This window comes from Astatotilapia calliptera, chromosome 18 (assembly GCF_900246225.1).
Source record: "Astatotilapia calliptera chromosome 18, fAstCal1.2, whole genome shotgun sequence".
NCBI classification, from domain to species: Eukaryota; Metazoa; Chordata; class Actinopteri; order Cichliformes; family Cichlidae; genus Astatotilapia; species Astatotilapia calliptera.
This window is the reverse complement of record NC_039319.1, coordinates 30,169,733-30,188,742: the sequence shown is the minus strand read 5'-3', so window position 1 is coordinate 30,188,742 and position 19,010 is coordinate 30,169,733. Positions and strand designations below refer to the sequence as shown.

Here is a 19,010-nt window from a genome sequence, read left to right as displayed (position 1 = left end):
TGTAGCAGCTTCTTATTGAGACTGTGTTTAACAGGCTCATGTCTAAGCTGACGCTGGCAGACATGAATGTCCTGCTGTTTTGCTGCGACACGGAGGAAAAAGAGGAAGGCGGAGGCTGTTACAGTATCCCAGGCTGGGAAACTCTCAAATACGCAGGACTTCAGGGTAACTTTATGTTCTTCAGTCCAGTCTGTACCTCATCTAGGATGAAGACCAAATGAGTGTTACTAAAGTGTTGCTGTGTTTGCAGGTCTGATGTCTGTGTTTGCTGATGTTCGTCCCAACAACGACCTGGGCCATCCTTTGTGTGCCAACCTCAGAGACGGAGACTGGCTCATAGACTTCGTCGCCAATAGGCTGATGCACAGGGAGGGGCCGCTGGCAGAGGTGAGACTGGGACTGGTTTAAGGCTCCTGTTTGTGATGACCTCTTACCACCACAGGCCACCTCACACAGGCCGCCGGCTTCTGGGTTTGAGTTTTCTGTGTGCAATTTTCACATTCTTCCTGTTCCTGTTGGTCCCAGTACTTCAGAGACTCTGTCGGAGGGAATCGCCACTAATGTTCATTTAGATAACGATGAAATACTGAGTGTGCTAAAGGACTGGAGCAGCTGTTTGAGAACAAACATGACAGAAAACCATGAATGGATGAAATGTATTTGAGACTTTAATCACCGAATAAAAACAAGATGAACATAAAGGAGGGTGTGTGGAAGTGAAACGACTATCTGCCATACTGTTTCTCATGAAACCCCATAAAGTCAGTACTGCAGAAGAAGAGAAGCGTGCATACAGACTCTGTAAACTGTCACTGGTAAAAACATGACAAACTTTATACTCTCCAACAATCTAATGATATTTAGTCGGCTAACACTAAAATAAGTTAAAAGCCTAAGCTGACTAAAGCTCAATGAAATCCACATTAGCACTGGAGGAAACGTCTGCAACATGACTGACTCCTTAAATTGTGCTCCAAAAACCTGAACTCACAGGCTGCTAGCTACAAAGCGCTAATCCTACAAAGCGCTAATCCTACAAAGTGCTAATGCTACCGAGTCATTTGCTCAGGCCCGTGTGCGACCCAGCTGACTGAGACACAAGCTTAGATATTTCTGTCCCTGCCCTGGACCATAGTTGTTTGAGGCAGGTGCTGCTGAGTACTGAGCCTTCCTGCGTCTCCTCCTTATACTCGTTCTTCCTCAAACACGGCTGCTTGTTTCTGTCAGACACAAGTCTTCATCTTCTGTGTGTCTGCAGGTGGGTCGCTGGTTGGCAGCCATGTTTAATTTCCTCAAACACATGCCCCGCTACCTCATCCCCTGCTACTTTGATGCTATCCTAGTTTCCACCTACACCACAGCCCTCGATGCCACCTACAAACTCATGTCCAGGTAGGCTGTGCTGTGTCTGTCGACACAGCAGATCTCTTTGTTGTACTGAAATGTTAGTGTACAGCTCATCTTCATCTCTGTGTCCGGTTCGCTGCGGTCGAGCGATGACGTGTACCTGTCCTCCGTCTGAAAACAGCTTTGTCCAGAACGGCTCTACCTTTGTTCGTCACCTGGCGCTCGGTTCGGTTCAGATGTGCAGCGTTGGACGCTTTCCTGCTCTGCCTCCTGTTTCTGCTCAATTAGACGACGTCCCGTACCGCATCAGTCCAATCACGGGCCAGAAGGAGCAGTGCTGCGCCTCGCTGGCTGCAGGTAACAGTCACACACATCTGATGCTGTGTTTCCCGATGAAATCTTGTTTTGAGTCACGTCTCTTTGTCAGGTCTTCCTCATTTCTCTGCGGGGATTTTCCGTTGCTGGGGCAGAGACACCTTCATCGCTCTCAGGGGACTGCTGCTCCTCACTGGTAGACACGTCGAGGCTCGGTGCGTGACCCCGTGCACCTCATCTGATTCTCATGACACACGAGTGTATTAATTATATTACATTTCCTTACAAACTAAATTCCTTATCATGGTCTCCATAGCAACATCATCCTGGCCTTTGCAGGGACATTGCGCCACGGTTTGATCCCCAACCTGCTGGGGGAGGGTCGATGTGCCAGATACAACTGCAGGGACGCTGTGTGGTGGTGGCTGCAGTGCATCCAGGTGGGAGCTGCTGTGAACTTAAACTAGAAACAAGAGAGAGCAGAGTGCGGGTACGGCGCGCGGGGTGAGGAGTGCGGCGCCGGGAGTGAGGGTACGGCGCCGGGAGTGAGGAGTGGGGGTACGAGTGAGGAGTGAGGGTACGGCGCCCGGAGTGAGGAGTGGGGGTACGAGTGAGGAGTGAGGGTACGGCGCCGGGAGTGAGGAGTGGGGGTACGAGTGAGGAGTGAGGGTACGGCGCCCGGAGTGAGGAGTGGGGGTACGAGTGAGGAGTGAGGGTACGGCGCCGGGAGTGAGGAGTGCGGGTACGAGTGAGGAGTGCGGGTACGAGTGAGGAGTGCGGGTACGAGTGAGGAGTGCGGGTACGGCGCCGGGAGTGAGGGTACGAGTGAGGAGTGCGGGTACGAGTGAGGAGTGCGGGTACGAGTGAGGAGTGTGGGTACGAGTGAGGAGTGCAGGTACGGCGCCCGGAGTGAGGAGTGCGGGTACGAGTGAGGAGTGCGGGTACGAGTGAGGAGTGCGGGTACGGCGCCCGGAGTGAGGAGTGCGGGTACGAGTGAGGAGTGCGGGTACGAGTGAGGAGTGCGGGTACGGTGCCCGGAGTGAGGAGTGAGGGTACGAGGGAGGAGTGCGGGTACGAGGGAGGAGTGCGGGTACGAGTGAGGAGTGAGGAGTGAGGGTACGGCGCCGGGAGTGAGGAGTGCGGGTACGAGGGAGGAGTGCGGGTACGAGGGAGGAGTGCGGGTACGAGGGAGGAGTGCGGGTACGAGTGAGGAGTGAGGGTACAGCGCCGGGAGTGAGGAGTGCGGGTACGAGTGAGGAGTGCAGGTACGAGTGAGGAGTGAGGGTACGGCGCCGGGAGTGAGGAGTGCGGGTACGAGTGAGGAGTGAGGGTACGGCGCCCGGAGTGAGGACTTAAAAACTTCATGTGTGGAACAGTACTGAAAGCCCTTCAATGAGATGGGGGATCAATGATGCTAAACGTCAATGTTTAACTTTCAAGCTGCTCATTAAATCTGTGTCTAAACAAACACCTTTGTGCATTCGTGCTTGTGTTCAGGACTACACTACCCAGGTTCCCAGAGGGCATGAAATCCTTAGCTGCCCTGTCACACGCATGTACCCCACTGATGACTGCGAGCCTTGTAAACCTGGAGAGGTGGTATGTACACACACACACACACACACACACACACACACACACACACACACACACCTCAGGCTGGAGCTCACCCCTGGCCCTTCAGCCAGTATTAGTCTCTCTACATTTCTACGCCGTTCTTAAGGGAAACGGGCAGAGAAGGCTGAGCTGTGACAGGAACATCAGTGGCACCAGGTCTTTTGGACTTTGTGGTCCAAGTTGTCCTCTGTAAGCACAGTCAGGCATGACACCAGTGACTGTGGCCCTGTGTACAACAGGATGCAGACTGTGTTCATGAAGCGTTCGTGTGGGATCATCATGACTGAGTGGAACAGAGAAATGTTCTTTAGGGTTACTTAGACGAGCTGTTCAGGCTGTGTTACAGGGATCGTACCAAATACTCACTTTGTGCTGTTTGACTGTATTTCTGGACGTTTAAATGAATCTCTGCACCTATTGTCCCTAAAATATGAAGAAATGAGGGGGTGGCTCAAGATTTTTGCACAGTACTGAAAATATTTTCCTTAAGTTCATTTTCAGGCGGCATGCTTATCTCAGGGCTTCACTAAACACTGCAAACAATTTAACAAAGCAGTCAGCACTCGCACACTGACATACCGTCATAGCTAGCTGATGTGTAACCTTTGACCCAACAGGAGGCTAAACTACAAAGACCACGATCCTAACGAGCTGCTCCTCTTATTAATCAGAGCACTAATAGTACATTTAACAGGTGCACACCTGGACTGGTACACCTGCTCCTCCTGTGTTCCAGCAGCATCGGCGTCTCTTTAATGCGACTGCTGGCAGTCACCAAATACTGGAGTGGCCCACACAGATGCTGAGTGTTGTGTGTTTATGCCCCGAACGTTCTGTGTGTTCATACATGTGCAGGAGCAGCCTCTGTATGATGTGATCCATGAAGCTCTGCGGCGCCACTTGGAGGGCATTTCCTTCAGAGAGAGAAACGCTGGACCCAAAATAGACATGAAAATGAGAGATGAAGGTGTGTGTGTTAAATGAGTTGCGTATTCAGAGTACTTATACACATTTTAAGAAAGTAATTTCTAACAGCTGATAAGCCGATGACATCATCTGGTTTTACTAAGTTCTTACTACAAAGATTTTTCGGGTACTGCACCTCACAACCTTTTGCTCTTTGCAGGGTTCAGCGTCGTTGCTCGGGTCGACCCCGCCACAGGTTTTGTGAGCGGAGGAAACCGCTTTAACTGCGGCACATGGATGGACAAGATGGGAGAGAGTGAGAGAGCCAGGAACAAAGGCATGCCTGCTACTCCAAGGTAACACAAACTCCTCACGCTGTGCAGTAAGTGACCCGCAGACTCCAGCTGCTCACATTCTACTGTCTCTACTGTTTTTACTGAAGTCAAATCATCAAAAAAGACTTCGCTGAAGCCCTCCATCAGGTTCAAAGTTGTATAAGTAACATATTAAACATGCTGAGACAGCAGCCCTCACAGAGTGCCACATCGAAACAGCAGAGCTTGGTGTTCGGGCTCCTCTGTGAAACTTTCCCAGGGTCCTCCCTGCTGCTGGTGTCCAGCTCTCTGTGGTGGGGGGTGGGGTGGGGGTGCCACACACAATATTTAGTTTCTGGGTCTCATCATGGTGCACTCTGCTGGCTATTATGAAACACACACACACACACACACGGGTTGGGATAGTAATAATGTATCAGAATAAATAAACTATCTAGTTTCTTCAGGCTTCAATCATCTAACACAATAAACAGGAGCATAGGAAGCTGCTGAGATCATTTGGTGTTGTCCACAGGTGTAACCCACAGATCCACGGTCCTTCTAAATGTGGCTCAATTCAATTCATCCATCCATCCATCCATCTTCATCCGCTTTGTCCGGGGCCGGGTCGCGGGGGCAGCAGCCTAAGCAAAGAGGCCCAGACCTCCCTCTCCCCAGCCACCTCCTCCAGCTTATCCGGGGGAATACCAAGGCGTTCCCAGGCCAGCCGAGAGATATAATCTCTCCAGCGTGTCCTGGGTCTGCCCCGGGGCCTCCTCCCGGTGGGACATGCCTGGAACACCTCACCCAGGAGGCGCCCAGGGGGCATCCTTGTCAGATGCCCGAACCACCTCAGCTGGCTCCTTTCGATGTGGAGCAGCAGCTGCTCTACTCTGAGCCCCTCCCGGATGGCCGAACTTCTCACCCTATCTCTAAGGGAGAGGCCAGCCACCCTTCGGAGGAAGCTCATTTCTGCCGCTTGTATCCGCGATCTCGTTCTTTCGGTCACTACCCACAGCTCGTGGCCATAGGTGAGGGTAGGGACGTAGATCGACCGGTAAATTGAGAGCTTCGCTTTTACACTCAGCTCCCTCTTCACCACAACGGACCGGTGCAGCGTCCGCATTACTGCAGCTGCAGCCCCAATCCGTCTGTCGATCTCCGGCTCCCTTCTCCCATCACTCGCGAACAAGACCCCGAGATACTTGAACTCCTCCACTTGGGGCAGGAACTCATCCCCGACCCGGAGTGGGCACTCCACCCTTTTCCGGCTGAGAACCATGGCCTCAGATTTGGAGGTGCTGATCCTCATTCCCGCTGCTTCACACTCGGCTGCGAACCGTTCCAGTGCGAGCTGGAGGCCCTCACCCGATGAAGCCAACAGAACCACATCATCTGCAAAAATCAGAGATGAGATTCTGAGGCCACCAAAGCGAAAGCCCTCCGCCACTTGGCTGCGCCTAGAAATCCTGTCCATAAAAATTATGAACAGAACCGGAGACAAAGGGCAGCCCTGGCGGAGCCCATCACCCACCGGGAACGAGTCCGACTTATTGCCGGCAATGCGAACCAAGCTCTTGCAACGGTTGTATAGGGATCGAATGGCCCGTAGCAATGGGCCAGACACCCCATATTCCCGCAACACCTCCCACAGGGCACCCCGAGGGACACGGTCGAATGCCTTCTCCAAGTCCACAAAACACATGTAGACTGGTTGGGCAAACTCCCATGCACCCTCAAGTATCCTGGAGAGGACAAAGAGCTGGTCCAGTGTTCCGCGACCAGGACGAAAACCGCATTGTTCCTCCTGTATCCGAGGTTCGACTAACGGACGAACTCTCCTTTCCAGCACTCTGGCATAGACTTTCCCAGGGAGGCTGAGGAGTGTGATCCCCCTGTAGTTGGAACACACCCTCCGGTCCCCCTTCTTAAAGATGGGGACCACCACCCCGGTCTGCCAGTCCACAGGTACTGCCCCTGATCTCCACGCAACATTGCAGAGACGTGTCAACCAGGACAGCCCTACAACGTCCAGAGCCTTCAGGAACTCGGGGCGGACCTCATCAACACCAGGGGCTCTGCCACCAAGGAGTTGTTTAACTGCCTCAGTGACCTTGCCCCCGGAAATTGGCGGGTCATTCCCCTCATCCCCAGACTCTGCTTCCTCCTCGGAAGACGTGTCAGTGGGATTAAGGAGGTCCTCGAAGTATTCCTTCCACCGCCTGACAATTTTCTCAGTCGACGTCAGCAGCGCTCCGCCAGCACTATACACAGTGCAGGTAGAGCACCGCTTTCCCCTCCTGAGACCTCTGACGGTTTGCCAGAATCTCTTCGAGGCAGTCCGAAAGTCTTTTTCCATGGCCTCTCCGAACTCCTCCCACACCCGAGTTTTTGCTTCAGCCACTGCCCGAGCCGCATTCCGCTTGGCCTGTCGATACCTGTCGGCTGCCTCCAGAGTCCCACAGGCTAACCAAGCCCGATAGGACTCCTTCTTCAGCCTGGTGGCTCCCTTCACCTCTGGTGTCCACCATTTGGTTCGGGGATTACCACCACGGCAGGCACCAACCACCTTGCGGCCGCAGCTCAGTGCAGCAGCTTCGGCAATGGAGACGCTGAACATGGTCCATTCGGACTCAATGTCCCCAGTCTCCCTCGGAATGCTGTTGAAGCTCTGCCGGAGGTGTGCGTTGAAGATCTCGCGGACTGGGGCCTCTGCTAGACGTTCCCAGCACACCCTCACTACGCGTTTAGGTGCACCAGGTCTGTCCAGCGTCCTCCCCCGCCACCTGATCCAACTCACCACCAGGTGGTGATCAGTTGACAGCTCAGCCCCTCTCTTTACCCGAGTGTCCAGAACATATGGTCGCAGGTCTGCTGATACGATTACAAAATCGATCATCGACCTACGGCCTAGAGCGTCCTGGTGCCACGTGCACTTATGGACACTCTTATGTTCGAACAGGGTGTTCGTTATGGCCAAACTGTGATTAGCACAGAAGTCCAATAACAAAGCACCGCTCGGGTTCAGATCAGGGAGGCCGTTCCTCCCAATCACGCCCCTCCAGGTCTCGCTGTCGTTACCCACGTGAGCATTGAAGTCTCCCAGCAGGACAACAGAGTCTCCAGGACTCTAAGAAGGCTGGGTACTCTGAACTGCCACTCGGCGCATAAGCGCAGATGACAGTCAGGACCCGTTCCCCGACCCTAAGGCGCAGGGAACAAACCCTCTCGTCCACCGGGAAAAACCCCAACGTACCGGCAGCAAGCCGAGGGGATATTAGAATACCCACCCCAGCCCGCCGCCTCTCACCAGGGGCAACTACAGACTGAGACAGAGTCCAGCCCCTCTCCAGGAGACTGGTTCCAGAGCCCAAGCCATGCGTAGAGGTGAGCCCGACTATATCTAGCCGGTACCTCTCAACCTCACGCACTAACTCAGGCTCCTTCCCCACCAGAGAGGTGACATTCCATGTCCCTATTGCCAGTCTTGGCAGCCGGGGGTCAGTCCGCCAGGGCCTCCGCTCCTGGCCGCCACCCGGCACACAATGCACCCAACCCCTATGGCGCCTCCTGCAGGTGGTGGGCCTGCGGGAAGATGGGCCCATGTCTCCTTTTCGGGCTGTGCCCGGCCGGGCCCCATGGACTAAGGCCCGGCCACCAGACGCTCACCCTCGGGCACCCTCCCCGGGCCTGGCTCCAGGGCGGGGCCCCGGTAACCCTATCCCGGGCAGGGTAAACTGTTCCCTCGGTGTCCTTTTCATAAGGGTCTTATGAATCGCTCTTTGTCTGGTCCCTCACCCAGGGCCAGTTTGCCATGGGAGACCCTACCAGTAGGGGTGCAACGATACACAAAATTCACGGTTCGGTTCGGTTCGATACTTTGGTGTCACGGTTCGATATTTTTTCGATACAAAATAAAATGTTCATGCCTTTTTAATTTGTCATTTATTAAAATTATAAATATATATTTTAACTCAAAAGTACAGTTTTTAAATTTAACTCTAACCCTTGTGCGCGTTTTTTATTTTGACAGCGAATGCGCACCTGCGGACCACTTATGTGCACCCCTGGTTATTTAAATTCAAATTCAAATTCAAATTTTATTTGTCACGTACACAGTCATACACAGTACGATATGTAGTGAAATGCTTGGACAACTGCTCGTGACCTAAAGAAAACAAAAAAAGGAAAAGGCTATGAATAAGATAGGAAATAAATATGAAAAATTAAAAAGGGTAAATTTAACTAGGAAGGAATAGAATATAAATTAAGGTTAAAAATGAAATAACTGTACAACACAAATTAGAATGAAGGGTAAATTTAACTGGGAAGAATAAGATAAAGATAAATATATAAATTAAAGTTGAAAATAAAATAACTGTACAACAAAATACACAATACACAATATAGAACTATATAAGAATGTATGAAGAAATCTAAATCTAAATAAATATATACACAATAACAATTTAGCTCGTCATATTGCAGCCACAGAAATTCTTTTGTCCATGAAACCATAAAGCTGCACTTTCTTTTTGCCTTATAGTCTGATTTGTCATAACTTCTCCGTTTTGTGGTAAGCTTTTCTTTGGCTGTCACTTCTTCACCCTGACCTGTCTTATTTGGCTCAGCAGAACTAAAATATATATCTGTCTGTGAAGGTTCTCAGTCATCCAGGTCATCGTAGTCAAATATATATCCTGCTGCTTTTACACGCGCACTCACATAAGCTCAGCGATTCTCTGCGCGATCAACCTCTCACATGTTTAAGCTGCGGGAGATTTCACTTGTCATGTTTGCATAGTAAGCTAACGATTAATAAGACGATGTCAGAGGAATTGGTGCACAAATTATCATCACTCACAGATCAGTGCTGTCGCTCTCTATACACAGTTCGCACGATTGCAAAGTGAAAACAAAAAAACAAGCGCAAATTCAAACGCGATTTCAATATATCACATATTGACAGTGGCTCACCGATGCCAATGACATAATTACCCAGCTACATTTCTGAAAGAATGCAAAAGCATTGACATATATTTTTCCTTCCTACAATAGCCCGACGGGCAGGGTAGCCCGTCTGAAAAAAATCGCTAGCCCCAGGACGTCGGGCTAGCGATTTTGCGAGCCCTGTATCTGATTGAGGAATCACTCATCTTTGGAAAAGAGAGTTTATTACAGAGAAATGCCTCTTTCCAAAATAAAAGCTATACTATCCGCTTCTTCTGGGCTATATTCTCAGCAGCATAAGGAGAATCATGTGCTAACAGCTGTCTAAATGACTTGGCTAAAGTTAGTAGCATGCTTGTTGTTTTTGTCTTTGCACTAAGATGATGTAAATGTGCAGTCATATTCGTTGTGTTCCCACTAGTGCTTTCAGGTTAATCTCGTTGAAATGACCTTAACACCACAACACGGCAAATCTCCGTTAACGAGCTACCGCCGATCGCCCCGTGCATGGGGCTAGACGGCCAACACGTTAACGAGCTAACTGCGCTAACACACTAGTTCCCACCCATGTAATTGAGCATTGCATGGCGCATCCAACATACTGTTTTACTTTAGTCCATGACTCGCTTACCTTCAGGGTCATACGTCACATGAAAACCAAAATAATTCCAAACGCCAGATCTGAATGAAAGTGGGGAACGTCCATGTTGCAAGGAGAGCTTAACTTCTGTCTTGCTAGCTTGCCCTGTGCTCTTCCTTCTGACTATGCTGTCTGTGTTGAGCGCTCAGTGAATCTGCGTTCGACTGCTCCGCCTAGGGTCGACAGTGCAGCCTAGGCGGAGTAGTCGAACGCAGATTCACTGAGCGCTCCACACAGACAGCATCGTCAGAAGGACAGTTGATAAAATAAATTACAAATGTTGTATTGTTCGATACATATGCGTACCGAACCGAAAGCACTGTATCGAACGGTTCAATATCGATACGAATATCGTTGCACCCCTACCTACCAGGGGGCAAAAGCCCCCAGACAACATAGCCCCTGGGATCCCTGGGACACACAAACCCCTCCACCACGATAAGGTAGCGATTCAAGGTGGGGCAATTCAATTCAATTTTATTTATATAGCGCCAAATCACAACATAAGTCGCCTCAAGGCGCTTCATAGATACAGAGAAAAACCCAACAATCATATGACCCCCTATGAGCAAGCACTTTGGCAACAGTGGGAAGGAAAAACTCCCTTTTAACAGGAAGAAACCTCCGGCAGAACCAGGCTCAGGGAGGGGCGGGGCCATCTGCTGCGACCGGTTGGGGTGAGAGAAGGAAGACAGGATAAAAGACATGCTGTGGAAGAGAGACAGAGATTAATAACAGATATGATTCAATGCAGAGAGGTCTGTTAATACATAGTGAGCGAGAAAGGTGACTGGAAAGGAAAAACTCAATGCATCATGGGAATCCCCCGGCAGCCTACGTCTATTGCAGCATAACTAAGGGAGGATTCAGGGTCACCTGGTCCAGCCCTAACTATATGCTTTAGCAAAAAGGAAAGTTTGAAGCCTAATCTTGAAAGCAGAGATAGTGTCTGTCTCCTGAATCCAAACTGGAAGCTGGTTCCACAGAAGAGGGGCCTGAAAACTGAAGGCTCTGCCTCCCATTCTACTTTTAAATACTCTAGGAACAACAAGTAGGCCTGCAGAGCGAGAGCGAAGTGCTCTAATAGGGTGATATGGTACTACAAGGTCATTAAGATAAGATGGAGCCTGATTATTTAAGACCTTGTATGTGAGGAGCAGGATTTTGAATTCAATTCTGGATTTAACAGGAAGCCAATGAAGGGAAGCCAAAACAGGAGAAATATGCTCTCTCTTTCTAGTCCCAATTCAAGCAGCATTGTTAGAACAACGATAATAACTGACAAACACAAATGTCCTCACTCTGTGTGCCACATTTGCTGTTAGAAAGATGCAAAAACACAGAAGTTTAATTGGCTTAGAGAACTTTATATTACAATTTGAATTGACAACATCAGTGAATCAAAGGAAAGTCCAGGTTGGTACTGATATCGTGTCCTGTGCCTTTTGTGCAGAGATGGAGCAGCGGTGGAGATAGTTGGTCTGAGTAAGTCTGCAGTTCGCTGGGTGGTGGAACTTCACGCCAAGGGCCTGTTCCCATACGATGGAGTTAAATTACACAGAGATGGTATGTGACAAACTCCACTGTTTTCACATAAACGAATTCCCCATCGTCATTCACCTAAAACCAAACCACCTTATTCCAGGTAAGGAAGTGTTCATCTCGTACTCCCAGTGGAACGAGCAGCTCAGCCAGTCCTTTGAAGCTGGCTTCTGGGTGTCCGGTGACCCAGATGACCCCGATGAGAAGCACCCTGAGCTGGTGCACAAGAAAGGCATCTATAAGGACAGCTACGGCGCCTCCAGCCCCTGGTGTGACTACCAGCTCAGACCCAACTTCACTGTCGCCATGGTGGTGGTAAGCCAACCACAGCCAACGCCTCGCTGTGATCTTCAGTACTGTGTGAAAAACACTCAGTAATAATTACACGTACGTGTGTGTGTGTGTGTGCGTGCGTGCGTGTGTGTGTGCGCGCGCGTGTGTGCGTGTGCGTGTGTGCGCGCGCGTGTGTGCGTGTGTGCGCGCGTGTGTGTGTGTGCGTGTGTGCGCGCGCGTGTGTGTGCGCGTGTGTGCGTGTGTGTGTGCGTGTGTGCGTGTGTGTGTGTGCTCCAGGCTCCAGAGCTGTTCACGGTGGAGAGAGCCTGGAACGCTTTGGAGATAGCTGGGAAGAAACTGCTGGGACCACTGGGAATGAAAACCCTCGATCCTGAGTAATACATTTAAGCTTCTAACTAAACGCCGCAGCACAACGCGTGTTCAGTAACAGCAGTGAAAGACTTAAATGGCTCTTATTGTGTTGTCTCAGTGACCTGGTTTACTGTGGCGTCTATGATAACGCACTGGACAATGACAACTACAACGTGGCCAGAGGCTTCAACTACCACCAAGGACCGGTGAGTCCCACGTCTGTCACTGCAGATGGTTGAACGCAGTGCTGAACAGAACGCCAACCAGAAGAAATGTTTAAAAGTTAACTTTAATAATGCATCAGATCTCCACTGGTAGAAAAGTCAGAGACATGGACTCTGGGTAGAAAATCATCCACCTACAGGCTGCACTCAGAGGATTCACTGTCAGATTTCGGATACATTACCTATAACGTGTCACACAACCTGTTACACACTTTGTGTTTGTGCGTAGGAATGGCTGTGGCCAGTCGGGTACTTCCTGCGTGCTAAACTCTACTTTGCAAAGAAGCTGGGAGAAGACACGTACACCAAAACGGTTACCTTGGTGAAAAATGTTCTGTCACAACATTACACTCACCTGGAGAGGTAGGCCGCTCTCCCCTGTACCTCTGATGAAACGACTGCCTTTTATTGCTTTTCTTTACTAACCTGTCCCTACCTGTCCACCTCCACCAGGTCTCCATGGAAGGGTCTGCCAGAGCTGACCAATGAGAATGGCCAGCACTGTCCATTCAGCTGTGAGACCCAGGCCTGGTCTCTAGCCACTGTGCTGGAGGTCCTGTATGACCTGTAGACCTGTGCAGAGGGCCACCTGTTGCTCAGTTCATCACCAGCCAATCACAGCATCCACTCAGAAAAGTGGACAAGAGGGTCAGTGTGGATGGAATCACACTGTTTTCTTTTTTTCCAGAGGGGGGTTCTGGTAGCATTTCCAAATAAATACTGCAGTGCTTAAAGTGTTTACTAACCAGCCTTGATTGCATTTGGTTGTAGTTAAGTTTGCAAGCTAAATAAAAGATAAGGTCCCAGCAGAAAGCTGATGTAGCTCATATTTCCTATGTTTCCCATATGACCTGAATGCAGCACATTTTAAAGTCCAGCCAGTCTTTAGACTGTAGCAGCTGCTAAGTGTGGTGAACGTTAACGTGTCTGATCCTGCAGACATCCATACCAAAGACATGATCTTGGTATGGATGAAAAGCGTTTGGTAGGCGTTGACTCACAGGGTTGGTGTTAAAACCATTATGAGCCACTGTGCATTCTGTCCCCATAGCAGTTATTTTAAATAAAAAGAGAAGATGTTTTTCTTTGTGGGTCATTGCTGTTCACCAAGGCTCATGTTTGCTACTGAAATCTGCTGTGTGCTTTTATCCTACATCTGTCACAGTGTCCTGTCTCCTGACCTGCAGCGAACACCTGCTGCACGACGAGCTGTAGCAGCACTGGTAGCGTGTTAATGTTGGTGTGAGTGTAGGTTAAGTTTAGCTTCTCTATGGAACAGAAAAACCCTCCAGCCTGTACCTTTACACCTGTCATACAGGGAGTGCAGAATTATTAGGCAAGTTGTATTTTTGAGGAATAATTTTATTATTGAACAACAACCATGTTCTCAATGAACCCAAAAAGCTCATTAATATCAAAGCTGAATGTTTGTGGAAGTAGTTTTTAGTTTGTTTTTAGTTTCAGCTATTTTAGGGGGATATCTGTGTGTGCAGGTGACTATTACTGTGCATAATTATTAGGCAACTTAACAAAAAACAAATATATACCCATTTCAATTATTTATTTTTACCAGTGAAACCAATATAACATCTCCACATTCACAAATATACATTTCTGACATTCAAAAACAAAACAAAAACAAATCAGCGACCAATATAGCCACCTTTCTTTGCAAGGACACTCAAAAGCCTGCCATCCATGGATTCTGTCAGTGTTTTGATCTGTTCACCATCAACATTGCGTGCAGCAGCAACCACAGCCTCCCAGACACTGTTCAGAGAGGTGTACTGTTTTCCCTCCTTGTAAATCTCACATTTGATGATGGACCACAGGTTCTCAATGGGGTTCAGATCAGGTGAACAAGGAGGCCATGTCATTAGTTTTTCTTCTTTTATACCCTTTCTTGCCAGCCACGCTGTGGAGTACTTGGACGCGTGTGATGGAGCATTGTCCTGCATGAAAATCATGTTTTTCTTGAAGGATGCAGACTTCTTCCTGTACCACTGCTTGAAGGTGTCTTCCAGAAACTGGCAGTAGGACTGGGAGTTGAGCTTGACTCCATCCTTAACCCGAAAAGGCCCCACAAGCTCATCTTTGATGATACCAGCCCAAACCAGTACTCCACCTCCACCTTGCTGGCGTCTGAGTCGGACTGGAGCTCTCTGCCCTTTACCAATCCAGCCACGGGCCCATCCATCTGGTCCATCAAGACTCACTCTCATTTCATCAGTCCATAAAACCTTAGAAAAACCAGTCCTGAGATATTTCTTGGCCCAGTCTTGACGTTTCAGCTTGTGTGTCTTGTTCAGTGGTGGTCGTCTTTCAGCCTTTCTTACCTTGGCCATGTCTCTGAGTATTGCACACCTTGTGCTTTTGGGCACTCCAGTGATGTTGCAGCTCTGAAATATGGCCAAACTGGTGGCAAGTGGCATCTTGGCAGCTGCACGCTTGACTTTTCTCAGTTCATGGGCAGTTATTTGGCGCCTTGGTTTTTCCACACGCTTCTTGCGACCCTGTTGACTATTTTGAATGAAACGCTTGATTGTTCGATGATCACGCTTCAGAAGCTTTGCAATTTTGAGACTGCTGCATCCCTCTGCAAGATATCTCACTATTTTTGACTTTTCTGAGCCTGTCAAGTCCTTCTTCTGACCCATTTTGCCAAAGGAAAGGACGTTGCCTAATAATTATGCACACCTGATATAGGGTGTTGATGTCATTAGACCACACCCCTTCTCATTACAGAGATGCACATCACCTAATATGCTTAATTGGTAGTAGGCTTTAGAGCCTACACAGCTTGGAGTAAGACAACATGCATGAAGAGGATGATGTGGACAAAATACTCATTTGCCTAATAATTCTGCACTCCCTGTATAATACACTTCATATGATGCAGTTAGTATTTCTGTACCACCACTAAATATTCACACTCGGCAGGTAAGAAGTGAACAACAAAGGTGCTATTGAGATGCTGGTAATATCCAGTGTACACGTAAAGAATTCAAGCTACAAATATCCTTAAAACTGTAATAATGAAAAATGACAAAGTATTGAACAGTCCTGACACCATCTGAAATCTCAGTAATTAGAAAGCATTTCAAATTAATTAATATCAGCTTGTTCAGGCTCATCAAATATATATATAATTGAATTTAAGCTCTCTTGTTACCAAGGTGTCACACAACATATATCCAGTGTTGGGAAGGTTACTTTTAAAATGTATTCCACTACAGATTACAGATTACATGCCCCAAAATGTAGTTTGTAATGTATTCTGAATACTTTGGATTACTTAATATATTATCATGCTTTTCACAACTACATGAATGTCCTATTGCTGTGTGATTTGTTACTGTTACTGAAGGTTACTCTCCACACCAACACCAACTAGATGTTTAAATCTTAATATAAATGAGTAACAGTAGGTGGACATTAGGTAAAGCTGCACTTTTTTCGTATAGAAAACTATTCCGTGCGTATATAAAACAGGTCCGCAGCTCTGAACCGTAGTAAAGGGACCTCTGGCTAATACGTCGGGCTCGTAGCTGAAAACTAGCTTTACTTTGTTGTCTGGGTCAAGTTTGCTAGCAGAGACAGAGAGAGGCGTTGAAAGGCTGCTCCAACCGAACTTATTGTTTCAGAGGAAAACACGAACACAGTGTACAGTCAAGTCTTGATAGCTTACTTACAACTGGGCTCGTCAGGCACTGACTTGGCTGCAGTGGTTATTATTATATTTACATGCTTCCAGCTCCCGTTTCTGCTCAATGACAGCTCGTACTTTTCCTTTCTCTCCCTCCCTCGCTCACAGACACATCACGGGTATGGCAGTCCATTCTCCCTGCAGCACGGACTATCACTCCCTCCAGTTAATACACGACACCACGGTTCTTCATTCACAGATGGATTTATTCTTCCGTCACACTTCTCCTCAGAAACCCCATAAAATCCACCGTCAAACTGTTATTACATAAAAGTACAGAATGACCAACATAAATATTACAAATAAACATTTAAACCCAAGTTAACAAATACGCGATAAACAAACACAGTTAACGTACCTCGCTGGCTGCACGTAACCGTGAGGGAATGAGTCCGCTTCAGGAACAACTTAACAAAAATAATTCCCAATTTCTTCTTCTTTGCAGCTTTCTTTTACTTTAAACTGCTTATTTATTCCTTCTTCTGCCTTAGTTAACTTATTAACTTAGCTTCTTGCACATGCCTTTTACTTCCCTTTACGTCACTTAAACAAACTGACATAATTTACATTTATGGCAGTTAAACGGACTACACTGCCCATCAGGCTGCATGCTTTAGCGCTATGCCTGTAACACTCTGCCTGTTGCCTTCATATTAAATCATTTAAAATATATATTTCTTCACGTCATTATGAGACGCAAGATTGAGACACAGACATTAGAGCCAATTAATCCATGTTTTGTTTGGGTTTCCACCGGCGTGGAAACCAAAAATAGAGCGGGGACAGCCGAACATATCAAACAGGACAAGACCGCCGTGTAATCCATTTATTTCAACAAAGTAACTGTATTCTGAATACCACCTAACGGTAACTGTAACGGAATACAGTTACTCATATTTTGTATTTTAAATACTTAACGGTGGTACATGTGTTCCATTACTCCCAACACTGCATATATAAGTTGGTTTATAATAGTTTGACCACAGTGCACACCTAAACAGAGGTCCACTGAATAAATGCTGGAACCCCAAGAATGTAACTGAAACGTATGTGTTGTTCACACAATGGCAGTGCTGAATAAACTGTTGACCTTAGTGCTCTCACCTCTGTGTATGTGTGGCTATGTACAGCTCTTCTCTTCAATTCAATGTTATTTACACAGCACCAAATCACAACAGCAGTCGCCTCAAGGCGCTTTATATTGTAAGGTCGACCCTACAGTAATACATACAGAGGAAAAACCCAACAATCATATGACCCCTATGAGCAGCACTTTGGCGACAGTGGGAAGGAAAAACTCCCTTTTAACAGGAAGAAACCTCCAGCAGAACCAGGCTCAGGGAGGGGCGGGGCCATCTGCTGTGATTGGTTGGGGTGAGAGAAGGAAGACAGGATAAAGACATGCTGTGGAAGAGAGACAGAGGTTAATAACAGATATGATTCAATGCAGAGAGGTCTGTTAACACATAGTGAGTGAAGAAGAAACACCCAGTGCATCATGGGAATCCCCGGCAGCCTACGTCTATTGCAGCATAACTAAGGGAGGATTCAGGGTCACCTGGTCCAGCCCTAACTATATGCTTTAGCAAAAAGGAAAGTTTGAAGCCTAATCTTGAAAGTAGAGATAGTGTCTGTCTCCTGAATCCAAACTGGAAGCTGGTTCCACAGAAGAGGGGCCTGAAAACTGAAGGCTCTGCCTTCCATTCTACTTATAAATACTCTAGGAACAACAAGTAGGCCTGCAGAGCGAGAGCGAAGTGCTCTAATAGGGTGATATGGTACTACAAGGTCATTAAGATAAGATGGGGCCTGATTATTTAAGACCTTGTATGTGAGGGGCAGGATTTTGAATTCTGGATTTAACAGGAAGCCAATGAAGGGACACTGCAGACATAGAGGACAGCTACAAGTACCTGGGGATCCCACAGGCAAATGGGAACCATGAAGAGGTCGCTAGGAAAGCTCCAACCACCAAGTATCTGCAGAGGGTCAGGCAGGTCCTGAGGAGTCAGCTGAACGGTAAGAACAAGATCCGGGCTACCAACACCTACGCCCTGCCCATGATCAGGTACCCTGCTGGGATAAGTTGAGCAAAGGAGGAGATAGAAGCCACTGATATCAAGACTCCTGACCATGCATGGAGGGTTTTTCCCCAAGTCCAGCACCCTGAGGCTGTACGCTAAGCAGAAGGAAGGAGGCCGGGAACTGGTGAGTGTCAGCAACACAGTCCAGGATGAGATAATGAACATCCACGAATACATCAGGAAGATGGCCCCAACTGACCGCGTGCTCAGTGAATACCTCAGGCAGCAGACCCCAGGTGCAGGCTGTGTAAAGATACCCCAGAGACAATCCAGCACATAACAGCAGGGTGCAAGATGCTAGCAGGCAGGGCATACATGGAACGCCATAACCAAGTGGCCGGCATAGTGTACAGGAACATCTGTGCCGAGTATAACCTGGAAGTCCCGAGGTCACAATGGGAGATGCCCCCAAGGGTGGTGGAGAATGACCGAGCTAAGATCCTGTGGGACTTCCAGATACAGACGGACAAAATGGTGGTGGCTAACCAACCGGACATAGTGGTGGTAGACAAACAGAAGAAGACGGCCGTAGTGATCGATGTAGCGGTTCCGAATGACAGCAACATCAGGAAGAAGGAACACGAGAAGCTGGAGAAATACCAAGGGCTCAGCTGATCACACTCAGCTGTCCCGTCCTGAGGTTTTGATAAAGAGGGTACAGAGCGTGTTATGGTTCAAAATATTGGGGATGGAGACAAGAGAAAAACCAAAATAACAACA

At 48.3% G+C, this 19,010-nt stretch overlaps 1 protein-coding gene across 4 annotated transcripts in view; it reads left to right on the top strand.

The window, feature by feature from the left end:
- agla (amylo-alpha-1, 6-glucosidase, 4-alpha-glucanotransferase a) overlaps window positions 1-13,581 on the top strand; it is a 36,497-nt gene extending 22,916 nt beyond the window's left edge. For all 4 annotated transcript variants that reach the window (XM_026150327.1, XM_026150328.1, XM_026150325.1 and 1 more), the window contains 15 exons: window positions 35-165; window positions 251-387; window positions 1,259-1,392; window positions 1,529-1,704; window positions 1,775-1,877; window positions 1,979-2,102; window positions 3,160-3,261; window positions 4,135-4,246; window positions 4,406-4,541; window positions 11,543-11,655; window positions 11,735-11,946; window positions 12,202-12,299; window positions 12,395-12,482; window positions 12,730-12,863; window positions 12,954-13,581. In XM_026150327.1, the coding sequence (XP_026006112.1) occupies window positions 35-165; window positions 251-387; window positions 1,259-1,392; window positions 1,529-1,704; window positions 1,775-1,877; window positions 1,979-2,102; window positions 3,160-3,261; window positions 4,135-4,246; window positions 4,406-4,541; window positions 11,543-11,655; window positions 11,735-11,946; window positions 12,202-12,299; window positions 12,395-12,482; window positions 12,730-12,863; window positions 12,954-13,071 (1,918 nt within the window). In that variant the 3' untranslated portion in view covers window positions 13,072-13,581. The remainder of the gene's footprint in view (window positions 1-34; window positions 166-250; window positions 388-1,258; window positions 1,393-1,528; window positions 1,705-1,774; window positions 1,878-1,978; window positions 2,103-3,159; window positions 3,262-4,134; window positions 4,247-4,405; window positions 4,542-11,542; window positions 11,656-11,734; window positions 11,947-12,201; window positions 12,300-12,394; window positions 12,483-12,729; window positions 12,864-12,953) is intronic.
- The last annotated feature ends 5,429 nt before the right edge of the window (window positions 13,582-19,010 follow it).